At 43.5% G+C, this 23,353-nt stretch overlaps 1 protein-coding gene across 2 annotated transcripts; it reads left to right on the top strand.

Annotated features, from left to right (window-relative positions):
- The first annotated feature begins 4,540 nt into the window (after nt 1-4,540).
- Nucleotides 4,541-15,737, top strand: METTL2A (methyltransferase 2A, tRNA N3-cytidine). 2 transcript variants are annotated; one of them, XR_015147494.1, is made up of 9 exons: nt 4,541-4,662; nt 4,868-4,959; nt 6,644-6,999; nt 8,091-8,140; nt 8,475-8,535; nt 10,348-10,487; nt 12,316-12,422; nt 12,676-14,132; nt 14,976-15,737. XR_015147494.1 is itself a non-coding variant. In XM_086357123.1 (9 exons), exons 1-9 carry the CDS (start codon nt 4,553-4,555, stop codon nt 15,128-15,130), a joined length of 1,137 nt encoding a protein of 378 aa, XP_086213249.1. In that variant the 5' UTR covers nt 4,541-4,552; the 3' UTR covers nt 15,131-15,737. The 2 variants fall into 2 exon arrangements, 1 of the variants encoding a protein (XP_086213249.1); XM_086357123.1 differs by having other exon boundaries at nt 14,067-14,132.
- The last annotated feature ends 7,616 nt before the right edge of the window (nt 15,738-23,353 follow it).

Raw genomic sequence — 23,353 nt, 5'->3', positions numbered from 1 at the left:
CCTGGTGGGCTGCAGTCCATCGGGTCGCTAAGAGTCGGACATGACTGAGCGACTTCAGTTTCACTTTTCACTTTCATGCATTGGAGAAGGAAATGGTAACCCACTCCAGTGTTCTTGCCTGGAGAATCCTGGGGAGGGGGGAGCCTGGTGGGCTGCTGTCTATAGTGTCGCACAGAGTCGGACACTACTGAAGTGGCTTAGCAGCAGCAGCAGCAGATGCCTTGGTGTGATTTCTCTAGCAACCAGCTGCACTCTGCTGCCCCCACCTGGGGCACCTCAAAGCTGCCTGGGCCCCAGCAGGAAGGATAAAAGCAAAGATGGTACTTAACACAGGGCTGCCCTCTGACCTCCTAACAGCCCTCTCAACAATAAGCATCTGAGTTTATGTGACTTAAGTGGCATCCTTTTTATTTTTTATTGTTTGTGAAAGAGGCCAGAAGCAGCAGATGACAATGACCTTTCAGTTTCAGGGAATAATTTTGCAATCCCCCAGGGAACCTTGATTAGATCTGGGTTTTCCTAAGGATCCTAATCCTAAACCCCTGGATTACTCTGAAAAACAACTGATCTCACATCGTCTTTCTTGGTGAGTGGTTGCAATTTTTTATTGTGGAAAAATATAAATACCATAACATTTATTATTTTATCATATTTAAGTGTATATAATCCATTACCTTTTCTCTTTTAGAAAAAGGAAAATACATGTTCCACACTGATGGAGACAGTGGCTTATAATGTAAAATTATAACATGCCAGGAGCAAGTAATGAAAATAGCTGCTGCTGCTAAGTCGCTTCAGTCGTGTCTGACTCTGTGTGACCCCAGAGACAGCAGTCCACCAGGCTTCCCCATCCCTGGGGTTCTCCAGGCAAGAACACTGGAGTGGGTTGCCATTTCCTTCTCCAGTGCATGAAAGTGAAAAGTGAAACTGAAGTCGCTCAGTCATGTCCGACTCTTAGCGACCGGATGGACTGCAGCCTACCAGGCTCCTTTGTCCATGGATTTTCCAGGCAAGAGTACTGGAGTGGGGTGCCATTGCCTTCCGGCTCCCAAAACTGTTCAATGAAATAAGCCTGAAGTAATTTTGTGTTACCTTGAATATTCAAAACTGTCTAAAAATATTTGCCATTCTTTATAATTTTTATGATTGGGACAAAAATAAATAACATTTTCTATCCAAAAGATGAAATTTACAGTTTGACAAGAGGGTTTTTTTTTTTTTTTTTTGGTATGGCTGTGTGAGTATAACAGGAAAACCTAAGAGATTTCATTTGGATGCCAAAATATTAGAATTCCTGGGATATTTCCTTGAATCATTGGGCTAACAGGACAGAATATTTTTAAGTAGATCTGTCCTGGAAAATCTAGGATAGATTCTATTAAAATTATTATTCACAGAAATACATTCTATTAAGTCACCACACACTGTTGACAACAGCATAAGTTGGCATCTCTCTGATGGAACACAGTATAGCAACAGTTACTCGGCCAGTCCACCAGTTATTTCCTGAGTTGCATACTGTGAACTGGATCCTGTTCTCAGACCTAGATACGTAACCGCGAACAGACAGATAAAATGCTCTGACCAAAGACCGAGGGCAGGAGAAGGGGGCAACAGAGGATGAGGTGGTTAGATAGCATCACCAAATCAATGGATGTGAGTCTGAGCAACTCCAGGAGATAGCAAAGGACAGGAAGGCCCAGCATGCTGCAGTCCATGGGGTCACAAAGAGTCAGACATGACTTAGTAACTGAACAACACAGAGCTTCGTAACAGAGCTAATTATAACCATTGACTCAGCACTTCCACTTCTAGAAATTAATCCTAAAGAAATAATAATGAATGTACAAAATGATTTAGTTATAAGGATTTTTCTTATAGTGAATTTTTAGTAGTAAGAAACAAAGTAGCCTAATTGTCCGATACCTCATGGTATAACTATCCAAAACAATACCAGGGTCATTAAAATGATGTCGTAAGATACTTCAAATAAAATAATAATATTTACAATTGCAAAGCAGACCACAGCTCCTAAAAGGAATGAAAGAACTTGATGGAGTTGTTCTAAAACTTCATCATGATTGAACCCAGGTCTCCAGCATTGTAGACAGACTCTACCGTGTTAGCCACCCAGGGAAGCCCCTAACTATGATGGTGTTGCACAAATACATATTCTTATGAAAACTCATCAACCTGTACATTTTAAATGGAAAATTTAATTGTATGTCAATTTTACCTCAGTGAAACTGTAAAACAGCAGGGAGGGGCACAAAGTAGTTTGTTCTAAAACTATTTAACTTAAAAATTATTTCTATAAACAAGAAACATTGGAAGGATAGAAATCAAAGTGTCTAATGTGCTAAACTAAGGGTGGGGTATGATATTTTCTTTTCTTCTTCTGCCTTATCTATATCTTCTAAATGTTCTACAGTAATCATATATTTATTTGCAATAAAGAAAAAAATCACAAAATCTTTTTTAAATTTAACATTGTTAAACCAACTTATTCAATATATAGGACTGCTACAAAGGCTGTCCAGGGTCTATGAAACGTTAAAGAGAGCAAATTAGGACAGTAGGTTCCCTTCACCAGTCTTCAGTTCCAGAGCACATGCTTACACAGCCCAGAACCTTCCACTGAGTGGAACTGAAAGAAAAGCCTGAAACAATTAACTACCTCAGTCCAGGGTTAACACTCAAGGCCATAATCCAGAATGAAATTTCTCAATCTTTCCCTGCTTTGAACCCCTGCCACCCACTAAGCTGGGAGAATTCTCATTACTCACCAGCAGAGGGACCCTTAGCTCCTCTGAAAGGTAGTTCTTGCTGACTCTACAGCCTGATACCACCAAGGACTCACAGACGTCTTCCAAATTCCTTCTGAAATATTATTGTGGGTGCTTCAAAAGATGGAGAAAAATGAGTTTTACAGGCCAACCAAAGATAATTGTAATAAAAGTTAAAATTAGGATACTTTGTCACATCTTATTTAAAGGCCCAACTTGCTTGACACTTTAAATGACTCTAATTGGAACTAATATAGCTAGTAACTTCAAGTGAAGACAGGGTGAGCTATCTGGAAGAAAATATGCAATAGGACTGTTGACCGGCACCACAAATCTTTCGGTGTGGGGAGAGAGAAAGAAACCTGTAGATGACAGAACAAGATATCAAGAATAAACATGAACCAACCACCTTATCTACAAACAACCAACCTTGAGAAAAGATAAAAATTCTTGTACTTGCTTTTTGGAAAGGAGCTTTTGTTCAAAATGTTTCAAAAGACCATGAGAATGGCAAAACAATATTGTTTCCAAATAAAACAAGTTCTTTACTATCATCTTTTTTATTCAGTCCTGTATTTTTATTTGTGACTTAGGGTTTGTTTCCTTTTTTTTTTTTTTTGGTGGGAAAGTTATGGAATCATCGCTCCCTTTGGTTTTGCCAATGGAAAGACTTAGGTTTCCCTGGTGGCTCAAGTTGGTAAAGAATCCTCCTGCAACGCAGACTCAGGTTCAATCCGTGGATGGGGAAGATCCCCTTGAAAAGGGAATGGCTACCCACTCCAGTATTCTTGCCTGGAAAATCCCACTGACAGAAGAGCCTGGTGGGCTACAGCCCATGTGGTCACAAAAGAGTGAGACACGACTTAGCGACTAAACCACCACCACCACCATGGAAAGATTCAGCAATAAGCTATCACTGGTTACCAGTGTGTTAAACCTAGAACTATATACTTAAATAGCTAATCCCTTCTCTTCTTGCAAATGGTAGTCATCCCTCTTCTGGAAATCTTCTCAATTAACTTTATCTTATATTGACAGCATACTTTCTTCTTTTGTAAGTTTGTAGCAATTATCAAAACAAATGTAAGGCTGAAAATGTATTAATATAACTATATATGTGTATGTATTACAATTCTGATTGTACAAATAAGCTTTCATATGGATAATTTAAAAAGTTAGGTGGTGGGGTTACACTTTTAAACTTGTCCTTGGATATTTGATTTGACAGTTAAACTTCGTGTTCTCGAAATTCATTTCATATCCTTCTCCAGAAAAACGGTGTGGGGATACACAAAACACGCACATAAAACACACACTTTTTTCTTTCCTTTTCCACACCGTGAAAAGCTGGAAAATTGCCCTATTTCCTCACCCTGCTTGCTATTTTTCTCAATTATTTTGGCCATTGCTCTACAGTAAAGCTAGGTAATTATCTAATTATTAAAGTGATTCAAAATTCTTCCTTAAGACAAACTGGGAACTTGTTAAAGCATCCTAGAATTAAAAGGAGGCTCAAGTGGAACGTCTACCACTTTCTCGCCCGCCTGTTGAAGGACTAACGACTCTGGGGCGAAAACCCGCTGAGTCTCCTTCCCAAATAGCTCCGTCCCACCAGGAAGAGCCCGAACGCCGCCTCAACGGGGGACTCATGACTGCCCCACCCGGCCTCCGTGTTTTCCCGCCCAGACCCGGCGATTTCCGAAAGGGGTGTGGCCTGCAGAGCGTTCACGCGTGAGGGGAAAGTAGGTGTTTCCGGTTCCGGTGTCATGGACTGCTCCTTCCCTGAAGGCGATCCTGCGGCCGTCTGCGGGAAGAGGCAGCAGTTCGGGAGCCGGTTTCTGAGCGACCCCGCTCGCGTCTTTCACCACAATGCCTGGTAAGTGCCCTACCCTTCGCCCGGCCTGCCCTTCGCCCTCAGTCCCAGCGCCGCAGAGCACTCTGAGAAGGCCCTGACCGCCGACCAGAGTCCTGCGGGCCTACTCTTGGCACTCTCCTCCCACGGAGGAGGCGCTGCGGGGCCAGCGACTCGCTGCCCGCGGCGAAAACCTGAGGCGCCTAAGCTGCCCATTTAATTTTCCCAGGGACAACGTGGAGTGGTCGGAGGAGCAGGCCGCGGAGGCAGAAAGGAAAGTCCAGGAGAACAGCACTCAGCGGGTGTGCCAGGAGAAGCAAGGTGCGCCCGGGTGGACCCTCAGTGATATTGACAGCCTGCGTACTGCTGGACGTGCTCTCCGGAGAGGCCAGAGAACCGAGGCCCCGAGAGTCTTTGTTACTAGTCTGATACAGAACTCTGGGATAGAACGAGAAGGGGAGGGGTTGGGCAAGGCTGGGAAAGGGCTGTGCCTTGAGATCTTGTTAGGGCATAAAGGGTGTTTTGGTTTTGATTTGTTGTTTGGAAGAGGATAACTGTATCTCGATAGCATTTTCTAGTGACTTAAGTCTTTAATTATGTTGACTAGACCCATATCAATATGACTGACCTGTGGCAACATGATTGTCTTGGAGGATATACTTTCTATTGTCATTACATTTTGCCAGAGGAAATGTTGCCATTACAGCTGGATTCAAGTGATCAGATTCTAAATAATGGGGGGTGGGGGGCGGCTGGCTAATGAATCGTGAGTTATGTGTCTTTTCCTTGTGTGGTGGCTATGAGGTGGTACAGCTTCTGCAAAGGAAAGATGGATGAATCAGAGTGGAAATAAGTCTGGGCAAAGGAAAAGAGGCCTCTTCTGAAGAGGTGGATGATTTCACTGAAAAATACACCTAGTTAGTAAAACTAGGACTAGTTGGGCCTGTGTTCTAAGTGACAGTTGAAGGTGGCACTAGAAATTGCAGAGTAGTACCCACAGAAATAGTTCTGAACAAGTAGAAGAGTCCAGTTATGGAATATTAACCTTACATAGTTTGACAAAGACTACATCAAACCAAATTAAGGTTGAGAGGGATTTTGAAAATCATATAGTCCAATATCCTCTTTTTACAGTTAAAGAAACTTGGACTTCAGGACATTAAGTGCCTTGCCCAGAGGTAAGCAGTTTAGTTAGTAGTGGTGGAATTGAGATCCAATTTCTGAGGTTTTTCTTGTTCTACTACACTAGTCAAGGCCCTGTATTGGCAAAGAGCAGAAAGCTAAAATCTAGTTATAAGCCAGTGTTATCTCAAAAATAAAAAGTAAAACTGAAATCTAGGACTGCCTTGATCACCTTCAACAACACAGGTTTCTTTTAAACAGTCCATACTTTAGTCTGTCCTGTCCTCTATCATCAGATCTTCTCATCGAAACACTTTTCCTCTTGTCATCATTTTCTGTTTCCATGCTTGGTATCTGTTAGTAGTGAATTCATTTCTGGGCTCCACACTAAAGAACCACAGACATAGGAATATAATGTAAAGAAGATAGAGTATCATACCTGTACTATAACCATTGACTTCACGTGGGGAATAACTGAAGAACCTGGGGCATTTAGCTTGTAAAAGAGGTTTTAAAAAGGGAAATAATTACCCTCAAATACGAAAGAGCTGTTCTGTATGAGAGAGAGTAGGATCTTTTGACCAGAAATGATTAGACATATTTTTTGCTTAATATTAGAATTTTCTAATAGTTAAGAGCCATCTAAAGATGTGGGAGGAGAATTGATAGGTAGTAAGTTTTCTGGCAGAAGTTGAACTCCCTGGAAGGAAAGATACAGAGCAAATTCAAGTGTGATAGGACCAAATGACCACCAGCTCTGAGACTGAGGTTCTACTTGAGTATAACTTTTGGTATAAAATTTGATGAAGCAGGGTGGTAATTTATATTGTATACAAATAAAACTGAGAGATGGTTCTTAAAATTCTTTCTTAAATATTTACAGCTGATTATGAGATTAATGCCAACAAATATTGGAACAACTTCTACAAAATCCATGAAAACGGGTTTTTCAAGGATAGACATTGGCTTTTTACTGAATTCCCAGAGCTGGCACCTAGCCAAAATCACTTGAAGAATTTGCTCTCAGAGAATAAGAGGAGTGAAGTATATGAATACTATAGAAGCGGTGAGGATGGACCTGGTTTAACAATAGAAGAACAGCTCAGTTGTTCTTCTGTTAGCCTTGGAGATAAGACACAGCCACCTCTTACGGAAGAGAGTGTAACTCAGAAACTCCATCACCTGGAAATATGTGCTAATGAGTTTCCTGGATCCTCCGCCACCTACCGAATACTTGAGGTAACCTCCCTTTATTGTCCTGGCAGTGGGGTTAGCGAGGCTGTCTTATGCACAGAGGGTGGCACTAGAGAGGATGAGCCCCAAAGTAACTTCTGATGATGAAGCTGACTAGACTTACCTCCTTTATGTTGGCCTGGAATCACCTGCATTTTTGAGCTTTTGAAATGTCCTAGTTGCAGACCAGATGCCTTGGTCATGACAAACAAAGATAGATCACCTGAGGTGCTACCTGGGAACATTATATTCTGTCCAAAAGTTGTAGTGTCCTGCTAACCCTGCCATCTAGTAGAGAGTCCCAGGTCAGAAGACAGCTTCTGTTACTTCTGATACAGTTATGAGATGGAGAGGTTAGTTAGGATGGTGTCTGCTTTTCAGGTGTGGAGATTTTTTGTCTTCTCAGTCTGTATGTGTGGTAGAGGCTCGGCTAGGCCTGAAGAAGAAAAGTGTGCACTGTAAAGTGACTATTCACAAAAGTGACTACACACCCCACCAGAAGCTGATTAGTTTTGGGACTGAGTTCTCTGGCATGACTTTGTGTTGGTCCCTGATCCTCCCCAAGCGGAGTGGGACTTCTGCCTCACAGTTATTACGGGGTTAATTGAGATAATGTATATATAATGGCTGAGGATAGTGTCTGATACATAGTAAGCTCTTAGTAAATGGTGCTATTTTCATTATTACCACACCCAGCACTGAACTTAGGACCGTGTTGCAGTGGTTCACCTCATGACTTTTTCAATCCAGTCTCCTAGAAACATTTTTCCAGTAATGGTATAGTGGAGCTCAGTAAGAAAAGACTCTGTTTACAGGACCATTTGCCCAAACTCAAAAAGTAAAAGCGGCCCATGCTCTTTTTCCCAGACCAGGTCCCATGCTGCTAATAAAAGCCCATATTCTCGTCTACTGTGGCTACCTCTTTAAGGGTTCCTGAGGTCACGGGCAGGGAATGTCATGATTACTCTAGCTCTGGTCACTACACCTTTCCTAATACAGTAAGACAAATTGTTTATTGTTGATTATTTATTTACTTTAGGGAATTAACTCTTTGGGAATTTTGTGATTAATAGTTCATTTCTGATTTCTGTCTACAGGTTGGTTGTGGTGTGGGAAACACAGTCTTCCCAATTCTACAAACTAACAAGTAAGGTTTGTTGTAAAGTCTAACAGCATGTCAGCAGAGAAAAAAGTGATGCATTGTTGTTTCTTGGAACTCTTACTATATTCGAATGGTAACAGCAATTATGGGGAACTGGGTTACAGGAGATTAGATGTCTACACTACCCATTTATGGATTGTTTTGACTTAATTGACTATAAGTTATCTTTGTCATCAGGGAAAGTAGTGAGTGTTAAACCTGTTACTTTGTTAACATGTGGTGCCTTTGATATTTTAACTCTGCTGCATAGTATAGAGAATAGACATAATCCAGTTTGTAATCTAATGCCTCTGCTGTGTTTTTTTCCTGCCCATTTCAGTGACCCAAGCCTCTTTGTGTACTGTTGTGATTTTTCTTCCACAGCTGTAGAACTGGTCCAGGTAAGTCCAGTGCTCCTATCAGTAATTTTCACTGACTTAAGGGGAAAAGGGCCTCATAAAAATCAAGGTCTCTAACTATTTGCTTATTGTGCTGTGGTCTGAAATAGCCTGGAGTAGAGGAATTGGCCAAACATGATGATGGAACCTGCTGCTTCCTGCTGTGGAACTTTGGGCAGGTCTCTTGACCTTCCTAAAGTCATGTTTTAAGGATTGAAATGAAATGATTGTTTCATTTAGGATTGAGTTACAGAAACTTGTAGACAAACGCAGCTAATTAAAGGGAATGTCATAGATCTCAAGGGTATATGGTGTAGCCAGGACTAAAACAGCCCTGACAAAGTATCAGGTACCAAAGACACACTGGTGAGATGCTGCCACCCCCTTCACAGCACCTCCCTCAAGGTCATAGTGTTTTCCCTCCCATTGCCCATTTGCCTTTTGCTTGCTTTTTGCCTTTGCAGCTGGTTTTCTCTGACAGGTTTTTCCTGGTTTTATACATGGCCCAATATACTTGCCCCTCTCAGTCCCTTATAAGTCTTCCCTCTTCAGATATTCCCAGAACCTCACCTAAATGACAGTGTCTTGATTCCAGAGTCCCCAGAAAGTCTGATTGACTCAGCTCAGCTGACCCTCTACTTGCCCTGTTAATTAGCTGTGACCAGTGAGGAACATGGAGAAGGCAATGCACCCCACTCCAGTACTCTTGCCTGGAAAATCCCATGGACGAAGGAGCCTGGTGGGCTGCAGTCAGACACGACTAAGTGACTTCACTTTCACTTTTCACTTTCATGCATTGGAGAAGGAAATGGCAACCCACTCCAGTGTTCTTGCCTGGAGAATCCCAGGGACAGGGGAGCCTGGTAGGCTGCAGTCCATGGGGTTGCTAAGAGTTGGACATGACTGAGCGACTTCACTTTCATGCATTGGAGAAGGAAATGGCAACCCACTCCAGTGTTCTTGCTTGGAGAATCCCAGGGATGGGGGAGCCCGGTGGGCTGCCGTCTGTGGGGTCGCACAGAGTCAGATATGTCTAAAGCAACTCAGCAGTAGCAGCAGTGAGAAACAAAATCACATTTCAGAGGAGAGAGAGAGAGATAGGGAAGTTACCCTAAAATGTGTGTTACAATCATGTATGATGCTCCTAGCACAGGAGCTCAGGGATCGCCAATATTTCTGGTTGGCTTTTTTGTTGTTGTTTTTGTCTTGCCACTCGACTTGCGGAGTCTAAGTTTCACAACCAGGGATCAAACCTGAGTCCCTGACAGTAGAAGTGCTGAGTTCTAACCATTGGACCACCAGGGAATTTCAGATTCTGAAACTCTCCTTAAGGGCCAATGCCTGATGAATAGTGAGACTTTTTAAATTAGTTTAATGATAATAAATTGTAGGTGAAATCTTCCACATCTGGAGAGAGAGATTTTCCTGGAGAATTCTGTGATCTGTGTAATATGCTGTAGTGGGAGTTGCTTTAAATCATGCTTTTTCAGTATGTTTTGTTTTCCTACTTATGAGGTTTCTCCTTGCCCTTTTGGTCACTTACCTTCCTCATTTTTTTCCAGTCCTCAGATCTGACTCCTCATCAGAATAAAGACTAGAAGTAAAGGAGTCAGGAATGTACCATTTTAAACATACAAGTTGGATTTCACAGGCTCCTAGAGTTGTTCCTGGTTCTTACCCTAAGAGTAACAATGTTTGCTGTAATGGCAAGAGCTATCTCCCTCGGTGGGAAGCAGCAGGGATTATGTTTAAAGCAAGATGGTTTTTCTTGAGGCTATATGAACATTTTCTAACCTCTCTTCCATCTGTCTGCAGACAAATTCGGCATATGACCCTTCTCGGTGTTTTGCCTTTGTTCATGATCTATGTGATGAAGATAAGAGTTACCCAATGCCTGAGAATAGTCTTGATGTCATCATCCTTATATTTGTTCTCTCAGCAATCGTTCCAGACAAGTAAGTTTTAAGTCCCTTAACCAGTAGCATAGCAAAAACAAAGCTTTGATCAGGGACCTTGATCTCAGAGTTGGAACCTTAATAAAAATGATTTTAATGTTCTGATAGACAGGAAGAAGCTATTTCATTCTAAGCGATACAAGCTTGGCAACCACTTTTCTAAGTTTGTCTTGGAGTCCACGTTGGACTCCAAGCATCTAAACCTCTGCCTGTTGACTGCAGTGGTTGGTTCTTCTTATGATAATGGTTTAACATCTCCAAAGAATGAGGGAGGCATCTTAGTGGGTATGTGGAGAAATTTCCTGTTAATGATCACATAGCATGGTATCTTAGAACTGTGAATGCCACAGCTATTCAAGAACATCTCATTATTGGCTTTTTAAATAAACCAGGCTTATTAACAGCACAAAATATACAGTGAAACTTAACTCATCAAGTGTTTTCTGATATTTAAGTTCTTTGGAAAACTTCTCTAGTAAGGAAAATTCCATAAAATCAAGATTAAAGGAAAGTGGATTGGTTTACCTTAAAAGATACCATTAAAGGCTCCTGGACATAGGCAGCCAGTCATCCCAATGAAGTTGAAATATTGTCTCAAGGAAGCGGCATCAGTCGGGGTGCTTTGGGGGGTGGGGTGTGATTGACTTTCTCTAGCCCACATTTCCTCTAGGATAGCACTGTGTCACTTGACCTGATAGGAATATTGTGAGTGTGAAATAAGGGCAGTGGAAGACAGCCCAAACAGCCTGGCATGGTTTTAAACATTAATTGCAGAAGCTTACATGCTGTAAATTTTATATAGTTTCACTTATTTATATATTGGCTGTACTGGGTCCTCGTTGCTGCTCGCACTTTTCTCTAGTTTCACAGAGCAGGGACTACTCTGTAGTTGCAGTATACGGGCTTCTAATTGCAGTGACTTCTCTTGTTAGAAGAGGCACAGGCTCAATAGTTGAGGCGCGTAGGCTTGGATGCTTCGCAGCATGTGGGGTCTTCCAAAATCAGGGCTCAACCTCATGTCTCTTGCACTGGCAGGCGGATTCTTTACTGCTGAGCTACCAAGGAAGCCACCGAGTTTTAAACTGACATGGACTGAAACAAAACATTAAAATTAAAAACATTATTCAAAAAAAAATTTGTTATTCAGTATTTAATCAGACTTTCATGTGGTTTTTATAAGTTCAAAGCATTTATACTTCTTCAGCAGTTAAAGCTGAAACCTACGCTGAGACTCTATATATGGAAAATGCAGTCGGAAGTGTAGAGCACTCTGCCCAGAGTACTCATTTGCATACAGATTGTGTCACCTTGTAAAGTTCTTGAGATTCAGTCCTCATGTAACAGATGGAAATAGACAGGCTGCATTCAGAGATCTTGAGCCTAGTGGGCAGGTAGGCGGGTCAACTAGCAGTTTCCTCACTGGGTGGTCAAGGGTCCTCTCAGAGATCCATGGGAGCCCAGCGTGGGGATGACTTTCCCCTGAGGAGTGGGAAGTGAGCCAGAACGAGAGCATGTAACTTCCCGCACAGTGGATCCCTACTGAAGGAGCAGCCCTCTTCATACTGAAGGCAGTGGATAGAAGCCACAGTTGTAAGCAGACAGTAGAAGGTACATTAGAGGTTTGGGCGTGAGCTCAGGTTATAACTGAAACAAGAGCACAGGAGCTAAGATTTCAGGGCTGATATGTCAGTGTTGGGAAGTTCACTGGCTTTTCCAAATAACGCTACAGAGAAAAGGGACCTGTTCTTTTTTGTGGGGGGTGGTGGGGGTGTTAGGAGGGGACTCTGTTCTTGAAGAGATCTGATCTTCGTTCCCTGCTGCCCTTCAGGATGCAGAATGCTATCAACAAGCTGAGCAGGCTTCTGAAGCCCGGGGGGATAATGCTTCTGCGAGATTATGGCCGCTATGACATGGCTCAGCTTCGGTTTAAAAAAGGTATTTTTCCCCACTATAATCAAAACAATGGCTTTGCCCTCAGAATAGTCTCACAAATTAGTGGAATAAAATAGAGACTCTTGAATTATATAGCTCCATACAGAGAGCCATTTCATACATGATAAGAGTGGTATGTTTTAAGTGTGATATGGCAAAAGATGCCATTAAAAAGTTAAAAGATAAATGACAGATTGAGGACAAATATTTCAGTTAATAGAACAGTAAAGACTTAATATCTATGCTGTTCAAATAGGACTGCTGGCAAATTGATAAGGGAAAAGATCAGTGACCCACCCGGAAAACAGATGAGAAGTGTGTTAGAGTTGATTTACTGAAGAGCGTATCCAAATGGCCGAAAACAAAACTTCAAGAAAATGGAAACAGCAAGGAGATACCTATTGCTGGCTGACTCAGAGAGAGCAATGTTCCTCCATGGAAGGCAGAAATAGGAATAGTTGTGGCTTTTTTTTCAAAAGCACCTTGGTGTTATCCATTCAATCCAACAATCCTCTGTGGATTTATTCAGGAACCAGCACATAGTATGTATGTAATAAGCAAAACCTTGGAAACAAAGTGACTGCCTCTGCATAGGGTAATGTGTGTTATCACATGGGGTGGACCCCATACCACTGGTCTCGTGGAGGGTGGACTTGGCTGTGTGACCAACTGAGAAAAGCATTGTGCGGGTTGGTATTTTGCACTTAATCCTGTGTTTAACAGTAGCTAGGGAAAAATAAAGCACAGAGAAGGCAATGGCACCCCACTCCAGTACTCTTGCCTGGAAAACCCATGGACAGAGGAGCCTGGTAGGCTGCAGTCCATGGGGTCGCTAAAAGTCGGATACGACTGAGCGACCTCACTTTCACTTTTCACTTTCATGCATTGGAGAAGGAAATGGCAACCCACTCCAGTGTTCTTGCCTGGAGAATCCCAGGGACGGGGGAGCCTGATGGGCTGCCATCTATGGGGTCGCACAGAGTCGGACACGACTGAAGCAACTTAGCAGCAGGGGAAAATAAATAAGATTACTTTGACATTCAAAAGGTGTAGAAGGATTGATTACACATCAGGTTGTTAAACTGAGAAGGTCAGGGGGCTTAGCAGCAGAAGGGGAAGTGTGTCCTTGATAAAAAACAGTTTGTATGGGATCCTATTTATGAGTGTGCATGTGGACACCGTGAAGAGACATGCAAAAGGACAGTCACTGAAATGGGAATAGTGGCTGTCTCAGATTTCCTTAAACTTAGCTATATTCCTTGAATTTTTACTATGTGTTTTTAAAGGGGCAGAAAGCCACTTAAAAGTTGCTTTTGTTTTTAAACAAAGTGTATGTGTTATTTATTTAATGGAGGAAGGGAGAAAACAAGCTATTTTCATCCTGAAGCAGAACTGTAAAATAGGGGGCTGAGAATTACATGTGTTCACTGATACTGAAGTTTGATTATTCTTCTGGAGCTGCTCTTCTCCAAAGCATCATTCCTTTGTAGGAGAGAGACTGCAGATTCCTGCAAAGTACCAGAGTAGCTTAGAAAAGGATCTGTTCTCTGCCCAAGAAATTGGTATCTTGATATGCACATTTAATTGGCCGTGAAATTGACAGAAGTGCTTTAAAGTTTCTCTGGTCTTTACCACATCACTCTGCAGGTCAGTGTCTGTCTGAAAATTTCTATGTGAGAGGCGATGGCACCAGAGTGTACTTCTTCACACAAGGTACGACGCAAAAACACTTGGCTTTGTGCTGACAGCCCTCAGGACTAGCTTCCATATTCCTCCGTGTGCTTTCAGAAGTGACGTCATCTGGCCCCGCCTACCTTTTGCAGCCTCTTCCCTGCCCTTCCCCACCCCTTAGCCTACCCCCAGCCACCTGGAACTACTCAGTGTTCTCTCAGTAGGCTCAGCTTATATGAGCCTTTGGTCCCTGCCTTGTTCTTCTGCTGCCTGCTCTTCCTCTCCATCACTTTGTCCAAAACAGGACACGTGCTCATTTTGCAAAAATGCACTGTAGCTGTTTCTGCTTCGAAGCTGGGTTGTACCTTAGGTGCACCTGAGTTTAAGTGAACCCATTGCTCCCTGGGTTCCAGGTGTAACTCAGAGCTGCTTGTCCTGCTGCCAGTTTTCACCTCCACCGGTGCCATATGAATACTTTGTCCCTGGGCCATCTTCAGGTCACATACTTTGCTGAACCTTTAGTGAGTGATGAAACCTCTCCCCTTAAAAACAAACAAATGGCTTTGACATAACACATCAATTTTTGCATATGATTGTAAGATGTACGTAGAACCCTAGAAAATTCTTTCCCATCAGCTGACTCTTAGAAAGGCTTTCCTGGTGCGTTCCAGGCCACCTTTCACACGTGGTTTGCCTTCCTCTGCCTAAACAAGGACTTGCTGCTACCAAGTCACTACTGCGATTGTAGGTAAACCATACTGCCCAAACCACTTAAAGTCTGTGAGGCAGGACAGCAGTCTCACAGAGTACCATTTAGCATGGGGAGTGGTAGACACGGTGCCTTTTATTCAGGGGAAAATATGTAAATATCTCTTTCCAAACTAGATGAACTGGACACACTTTTCACTACTGCTGGACTGGAAAAGGTTCAGAACCTGGTGGATCGCCGGTTGCAAGTGAATCGAGGAAAACAACTGACAATGTACCGAGTGTGGATTCAGTGCAAGTATCGCAAGCCTCTTGGGTCTAGCACCGGCTGAGAGGCAGGATCTGTGCTGACTCACAGGCTCGTTGGGCTTTTTTAAAAGAACATTCACAAATGGTGTCTTGTTATTGAACCATTCAAGGATTCAAAACAGATTTGAACCTGGGAAGAATTATTTTATATCAAGATTCTAACTGTTTTGCTTCATATTTGTGAAGCCCTGTGATACACTTTTCTCAAGTTTTTTTCTTATGTGGCGATCTCAATCTTTCTTGCCATTTTGTAACTTAATAATTGAAATGTTATTCATGGGAATCAGGAATTTATATCTATGTGAAAGTATTATATGATAAAGTGAATGACTGAGTTGCATTAAATTATCTGAGGATTCAGATATGTGGACTAAGCAGTTGATGCCTGGAAAGATAAATAAAAATCTCACTCAGTGATCATCAAGGAAGCAAGCTGGGAAGAATTGCCTGTCTTTGGATCTTCTCCTGACTCAGAAAAAAAGCATCAATATAGAGTGTCCCTGTTAAATATTTGGTTGTGATCTCTGCTTAACCTTAGTTCCTTGGAATTTTAAGTAGTGTTCTCCCCCCACCCCCGCCCCCATCTTAAGTAACCTGTGTCTAAAAACATTAAAAAGATCTTCACTTTTAGCAAATTGTCTTTTGTGTGTGTGTGTGCGCGTGCTCTTATATTTTTGACGCAAAAGACATTGGGAGAATTTTAGGCATTTCACTTCTGAATGTGATCATTCCATCCCTGTTACTTTTTTAATGTGATTGCTGCCCTCCTCCACCCCCTTGATTTATTTTTTTCTTCTTTTTTTAAAGAAAGTATTTATTTATTTGGCTGCTCTGGGTCTTAGTTGTGGCACACGGGATCTTCCATCTTCATTGCAGCATGTAGGATCTTTTTTAGTTGCAACACATGGGATCTAGTTCCCTGACTAGGGATCAAACCCAGGCCCCCTTCAGTGGAAGCACAGTCTTAACTGCCAGACCACCAGGGAATTCTGCCCTGAATCCTTTTTAAGAGTAAGTTGCAGGATGATGTCCCAACACTACAGTGTATCTTATGTAATATTTTGTAATGTGTAATTCCTGTAACTGAAGATATTCTCTTAGATCACCAAACATATCCATCAGAAGTAGAAATTAACATGGAAACACCCAGCCTCAGATAACCAAGTTTTCCCAATGGGGTCCAAATAATATCCTTTATCATCAAAAAAGAAAAAAGCCATTGTGTTGCATTTAGTAGTCATGTCTCAGTTTCCTTCAGCCTGGAACAATCCTTGAAGTTTGTTTTTATGACCTTGACATTTGAAGATTAAAGCCTTTGCAGAGTGCCCTCAAATTGGGTTTGTTGGTGCCTTCCTCATGATTTGGTTTTAGTTACGTATTGTTGGCAGGGATATCAGAAGTGTTGCTGTTGCAGTATGTTGATTTTGAAGTATCTTAAATTGTTGATGTTAACTTTGATCACTTAATTGAGGTGGTGCCTGGTGGGTTTCTCCACTGAAAAATTCCTAAGAAGTATTTTGTAAGGTAGTGCTTTGAGACTAAATACCCCATTCCTCTTTAAACTTTACCCCATTGTTTAAGCATCTGTTGCTGTTTCTTGGCTAAATTACTCTCATGATGGTAGCCAGGTAGTGTGTTTGAATCCCACATCCTTCCTACACTTACTGGTTGGTGCTCTGTGTAAGGAAGGCTTCCTTTTCTCTCTCGGTTTACTTACGGATTCATGGGTTTCTATTTTACTCAGTGCTTATTGTACATTGCTATCATTTTGATACTTTGTGATTTTTATGCTCATTGTCCCAGATTTGGCCACTGGGAGCCCCTTCATGTGTTTCTGTGACCCTTTGTCATGTGCAAAGAGGAGGCAAAGACTCCACTTTTTAAGGTGCAGAGCACAAGACAGGAGCTGGGAAGATGGAATAAAAACTGTTTCTGTTGTAAATGCTTCAGAGATGCCAAAGGGAATCGTTTAGTGTATCTAGTCTTCATTTCAAAGGATGAATGAACAACCATTCCAGCACTTCAAGCACAAGTTGTTCCAGGCTCATCGTGTACCTTCTCTGTCTCAGTCTGAACCAGCCATGCCCCCCAAGGAGGTCTAGTTTCATTTAGAAGAGCCAGGTGTTTAGAAACCAAGCTAAGGGTGCTCACTGGGTGCCTGTTCCCTGGCCCCCTCAGTGGATGAAGTACAGCGATATGTGTATATATACATACTCGAGTCTGTATTTCTCTACTTAAATATGTATTGAAAACCATCAGTTCAGACGAATACCTTTGATCCCAGTCCAACACCGCAGGATTTTGTGTCTGTACTTGTTCCCTTTTCAACAATCACCAATGCCCATAATCCTAAACATAATGGGCTGATCCCCTCACATATAACCATTTTTTCTATGTCACCTACACCCAGCCAGCCAAGGGAGCGCCTCCAACAAGGTTGTCATCCGCATGGCAGTGACAGGGCTCTCTGTGGAGATTTCCTGCCACAGTGCTGGCTGGCGTCACCACCACCATGACAAGCTGGTGCTGGCAGACGCTGTAATCGAGAACTTTGCTCCAATGAAGATGAAACAAGATGAACAAGGACCACTAGGGAAGCTTTTTAAGGTGTGTTGGGAAAAGCCAAAGAATTAGCATATCTGTGTGCCGAGAAGTGAAAAAATTTGGTGGAGTTTAAGAAGTTGCAACTAGTTATAAAAAGGCTTTTATTTATTGTGGTCTGCACACTTCAGTAAAGGCAACTTTTCTCACGAGAGAAAAATTATAGTTTGGAGACACTTAATTTGGTACACCTGATCATTGCCTTTTTTAATTTTTCTGGCTCAGATGGTAAGGAATCCACCTGCAATGCAGGAGACCTGGGTTTGATCCCTGGGTCAGGAAGAGCCCCTGCAGAAGGGAATGGCTACTCACTCCAGTATTCTTGCCTGGAAAATTCCATGGACAGAAGGAACCTGGCAGGCCACAGTCCATGGGGTCACACGACTGAGTGACTATTTCCTTTCCTTTTAAAGTAATTCTGTTATTTTATTTTTGGCTGTGCCGGGTCTTCATTCCTGTGCGGCTCGCTCTCTAGTGCCGGCAGGCAGGGGCCATTCTCTAGTTGTGGCGCGCAGGCTTATTGTGATGGCTTTGCTTGTGGAGCCCGGGGTCTAGGGTGCAGGGGCTTCAGTAGTTGTGGCACCTGAGCTTTAGAGCACAGACTCTAAAGTGGTGCAAAGGCTTAGTTACTCCGTGGCATGTGGAGTCTTCCCAGATCAGTGATCAAATGTGTGTCTTGCGTTGGCAGGCAGACTCTTTACCACCCAGTCACCAGGGAAGCTCAGAAACAGTTTTTATTCCTTTATCCCAGTACCTGCCTGTGCTTTGGGTTTAGGTATATAAAAGTTGAGCCTTTATCTTTCCTTCCTATTGCCCCCACCCCCCATCTCTTTGCCATTTAGCCATATGCCAAGCTCTCTTTTTATCTGTCAGGCTAACTTGAACTCTGTAAGGGACTTTGCATAATTTTTCAGCCTTGGAATCACTAATGAGGGGCAGCGGACAATTAAACATGGTCAGGGTAGATTAAAGTATGACCTCAGTGCCACTCAGGAAAACACAGGCTGCCTGGGCTTTCAGTCTGACTCTCTTGACCCTCTTCAGGCAAGAAAAGTGCTGTGTTGGCTGGGAAGGTAGCTCCACATATGAAACTTCTCAGAAAGTTGTGTGGTTTAGATTCAAGTCTAGCAGAGTAGTGTTTCTGAAACTCACTGATCTTCCTAAGTGATGTTAATTTGGCTGAGGAGACAGATTCAACATTGTTTAAAAAATGAGGGACAGTTTGATTTGAGATGGGTGCACCAGGGCTATCAGAGAGGAGCTGTGTTCCTGACGGCGTTGCCCAGGGTCAGGTTGTGACACTCTTCCCCGGAGACCTTGGGTCCTTATGGCTCAGAAGTGATTCGTCTCCTGGTGTGCGTGCTTCATCTTGAACCTGGCCTCTGCTGATGCTGCCAGACCTATTGCTTTGCAATGGGTCCTCTAGCTGCCTTCATGTGAGTTCATAATCTCCTGGGCTCTGGCTGGGAAATCAGGACCTTGGAAATTTAGCAGGAAAAGGAAAATCTAATGTGCTAGGACATACTGCTTTCCTCTAATTGATTCCTATCTTTGATTAAAGGTGTTACTTTAGTAGTTGGGCAGGGTGGGGGGGCTTATATCTGACTTAAAAGATGAACTCACGACTAACAGCTTCTTTCACTCTTCACAAAGGCCTGTTCTTTGGTTTGTGGCTACAGCTGCTATTTTCAGAGCCGAGCTGCATCGATGCGTTGCACATTTTTATATGCATCTTAATTCTGTGATTTGGGAACCTGGGTTGAGGGGTGGGAGGAATGCTGGTGATAAATTTTGTCAGTGAAAAAGGTGAAATGATGCATCACGGCTGCCTCTCCATTCCAATGAATTTCTAGGTTCAAGATTGGGTATGGATTGTCTGTTGACTAGTCAGTGGGATGTACTGCATGACCAAGTTAGGGGACCAACAGCCACAGTCAGATTCCACCCTCTGGGGGCGCCCCCTGAGACACAGTAGCCAGTAACCTTGACCAAAGGCACAAACTTGGCCTCTTCACCTTGAGGGAAGCCCCAGATTGCATACCTAGAGAATCCCCATGGACAAAGAAGCCTGGTAGGCTACAGCCAATGGGGTTGTCAAGAGTCAGACACGACTGAGAAAGCACATACATTCATTCCCCACCTTCCTTTCTCTGAGTTTGGATTTCTTCATTAAACCTTAAATATCACCTCCCTTCTCTGCCAAAAATGAAAGAAAGAAAAAATATATATATATCCTTTTAGAAGGAACCATACTTGAAACCCTTAAGACAGCAATAGCTTGTTAGAGAAATGCCTCCGAGGGGAGGAGCAGGACAGAAGAAAAGCCCTCTGATGCACGGTGCTGCCAGTGAACCCCACGCCCTCCTCAGCCTTGCTTCCCATTACTCAACATTTATTGGGTGATTAAGACCGACACTCAGTGGAGCCCACTAAATGATGAATTTCTTAGGGGAGCTTTGTGTTCTCAACATTTAGCCAGGTGGCAAACACCTGACCCACAGCCGTGCAGAGATACGTGAAGACTGAATAGCTTCTTCCTGCCGTGCCCTCATCCCCCTCAACAGACATGCTTCGACACCCAGTTTGTATTTAACTTCAGAAGACTGTAGTGTACAGGGCTTTGATTGCAAGCACGAGCAGCTCAAGCTGGCTTAGGGAGAAAACAGAAGGTAGAAGGACATGGGGTGTCTCATGGACCCCCAGGCAGAAAGGAAGAGGGGCCTAGGGAGCCCTGGGAAGTGTGTACTCCCCAGAACCCTCCAGTCTGGCTAAGGACCTTCCCTGCTGTTTGGTCCACTTGTAGGAAATGACTATAACCCACCTCCTAATGCTGGTGTGTGTGTGTGTGTGTATACAGTTGCCAGAATGGGATTACAGACCAAGCAGAGTCCCTAAAAGGCTTCCACAGAACACCATTTTTGTGACATGTAGGCACCTGAAATTACTTACAGTTTTAAACTTATTTTTAAAGGAAACTTTATATCACTATGATAAATGTAAAATAAGTATCACTCATCATGAGCAAAAGTCTTTAAAAAATAAATACAATGAAAACAAAAGAATAGTATAAGTTCTATCTGGATCTGATTGCTGGTGGAAGGCCCTGAGCCCCAGGCCTGGAAACCCCACAGAGCAGAGTCTCAGCTCTCTCGGAGCTCATGTTTGGATGGGGTGATCCCTACAATATAAACCCATAAAAAATGAATCAGGTGAGGATGTACCAGGAAGAGTCAAACACAGTAGGAAGGATACAGAGGTGGCGGGGAGCGGGGGAAAGGGCCCTCTGAGGTGGGGTGGGCAGGAGGAGGTGACATCCTTCATGGGATATGTGAGGGCAGAGCCTTCAAGACCAGAGGAACAGCCACTGCATCTCCACCCCTCAGCGTGAGCAACACTGCATCACAAAGAGAAGCTTCCAGGACCATTGCTCACTCTTGTAATAAATGTATCTGCCTTCAGCACATTTTAATAAGAGTTACCCAAACTGACTAAGCAACAAGTAAGAATAATTACTTGTCTCCTTCAGAACCCTCAGGTCCAGGATCTGGATTCTTTCTTCTCGGTTCATTTAGGGACTATTAAAATTATGCAGGCAGCCCAACTCACAAGAGCCTGGTACATAAATGAGGATTATTGATCTGTGATCTGAGGCATGACTGACAAGCCAAGGGGATCTCCCCAGGAAAGGAAGCTGCTGCTTGAAAAACTGAAGATCAGAAGTTGATTGTTAAAAATACACTAGAAAACAGGGGGAAAAAAACAATACATCAGAGTCTAGGAGTCAGTGCTATGAAGAGAAGCTCCCATCCAGCCTTGGTGCTGTCCACCCCGGGGAGGCAGCAATGGAGCAGATCTGTAGTAACACTACCTAGCATCTGGTTAAACCTTAGTACTCTTTAAAAGGCTTTTCATATGTTTAATCCTCACAGCACCCCTGTGAAGTATCAGTATAATCATCGCCTTTTTACAGATGAGGAAATCTGAAGTTCAAGGACAGTAAACGGTTTACCAAGGTCAGACAACTAGTGTTAATCATTAAGGTAATTAGCCTAAGATTAAGGAGGGGAGGTTTGATAAAAATGATATTTGACATAATATAGGGGTTTAAACATTCTTGGCCCCAACCAGCTGTGCCTGCCTGGGAACATGGCACACCTGCTCAGCGGTTAATCCTGTCCCCTTCCATGTGGAGCATGAGGAGGAGACAGGCGCCGCCCAAACCCCCCACCCCCCGCTAAGCCTTCCAGGGGAAAGGAGAATACTGCAGCTGTCAGAAGTGTAATATCAAGACAGCTCTTAAAAGTCCATGAAATCAGCTACATTATGTTGGTTGTGCAACACTGTACAATTTGCAACTTTTTCATCAAAATAGAAAAATTTTAATCTACCGCATTTACTCTGTGTTTGGGGGCCCTGCCGGCAAGGCTCGGCCTGGGGTGAAGGGAGGAGCCCTTCATCTTCCCAAGGCTGTCTGCTGGGCTGTGTCCTGTGGAGTGGCACCGTGCCAGCTGCTCAGAAGGACATACGCCAAGTTAGATGTTCTGCTGTTGCCATCTTGAAATTCTTAACAATTTTTTAACAAGGGCCCCAGTCCTGCTGCTGCTTCTGTCTTGCTTCTTCTTCCTCCCTCTTCCTCCTTTCTCAGTAAAAAGGGGTCTTTTCTTTTCTTTTTTGGCCACACTGAGAGGCACGCAGAACTATCCCAACCCAGGCCCCCTGCAGTGGAAGCATGGAGTCTTCACCACTGGACCACCAGGGAAGTCCAAGAGGGGTCTTCTCTTGACTTATTTTTTCCCTTCCCATGTTAGGTGTCCTTGGTAGTCCTGGCTTGGGTCTTCTCACCCAGGGAGGACCCCTGCCCACCATGGCTTTTTCTGCCTTTCCGAGCCCCTCTCTTCCCTCCTATCAGTTGGGCCTTCCAGACACGCCCAGCCTGGACACCTCAGACTCACTGCTCCTGGAAGGACTCCGCACAGGCTCCACCTTCTCATGACTGCTGCCTTCTTCTCATTCAGGGTTCAGCTCCAACATTCCCCCCTGAGGTTCCTTTCCCACCAGGGGCCTTGCCCTGTGTCATTGCCACTCCTCAGAGCCCTCCGCTGCCCTCACACCACATTGTGAGGCTTTATCGTATTCATGACACCTGGAACCATTATTTACTTATTGTCTGCCTCCTGCCTCTAGACTGTAAGCTCCTTGGGTTCAAGAGACTTTGTCTGCTTTGTTCACAGTGGTATCCTCGGGATCTGCAATGGCGTCCTGCACACAGTTGGTGCTCAGTATTTACTGGTTGGATGACACAGAATGTCACCCAGGTGACGGGTCCCTATGGAGATCAGGCATCAAAGCAAAGAAAGTCAAGTTCTAGCATCTAATCCAGCAAGAAATAGTGGAGGGCTCCTCTGACAGTCCATTGGTTGGGACCCTGGGCTTCCACTGCAGGCAGGGGGCATGGGTTCGATCCCTGGTCAGGGAACTCCACATGCTGTGCAATGACCCCAAAAAAGAAGTAGTGGGACTGGAGGTGGAAGCCTGTGCTGGTAGCCCAGGGACTGTGGACAGAAGGTTCCCCATACATGTTTCTCAGGAGCCAGGCACACCTGGAAGAGAGCAGGGGTAAATACCCACAGGACAGCAAAGCTGCC

Source organism: Bos grunniens, chromosome 19 (genome assembly GCF_055505025.1).
Source record: "Bos grunniens cultivar Pamir isolate PY7600 chromosome 19, Bosgru_T2T1.0, whole genome shotgun sequence".
Taxonomy (NCBI): domain Eukaryota; kingdom Metazoa; phylum Chordata; class Mammalia; order Artiodactyla; family Bovidae; genus Bos; species Bos grunniens.
Note: the sequence above shows the minus strand (reverse complement) of the source record. Positions and strands in the feature narration are given on the sequence as shown.

Coding starts and splice junctions, on each gene's coding strand:
- METTL2A (XM_086357123.1), top strand. CDS start 4,553: ATGGACTGCTCCTTCCCTGAAGGCGATCCTGCGGCCGTCTGCGGGAAG. Junction 7,000..8,090: donor CCACCTACCGAATACTTGAG/GTAACCTCCCTT, acceptor TTCTGTCTACAG/GTTGGTTGTGGTGTGGGAAA. Junction 10,488..12,315: donor TCAGCAATCGTTCCAGACAA/GTAAGTTTTAAG, acceptor GCTGCCCTTCAG/GATGCAGAATGCTATCAACA.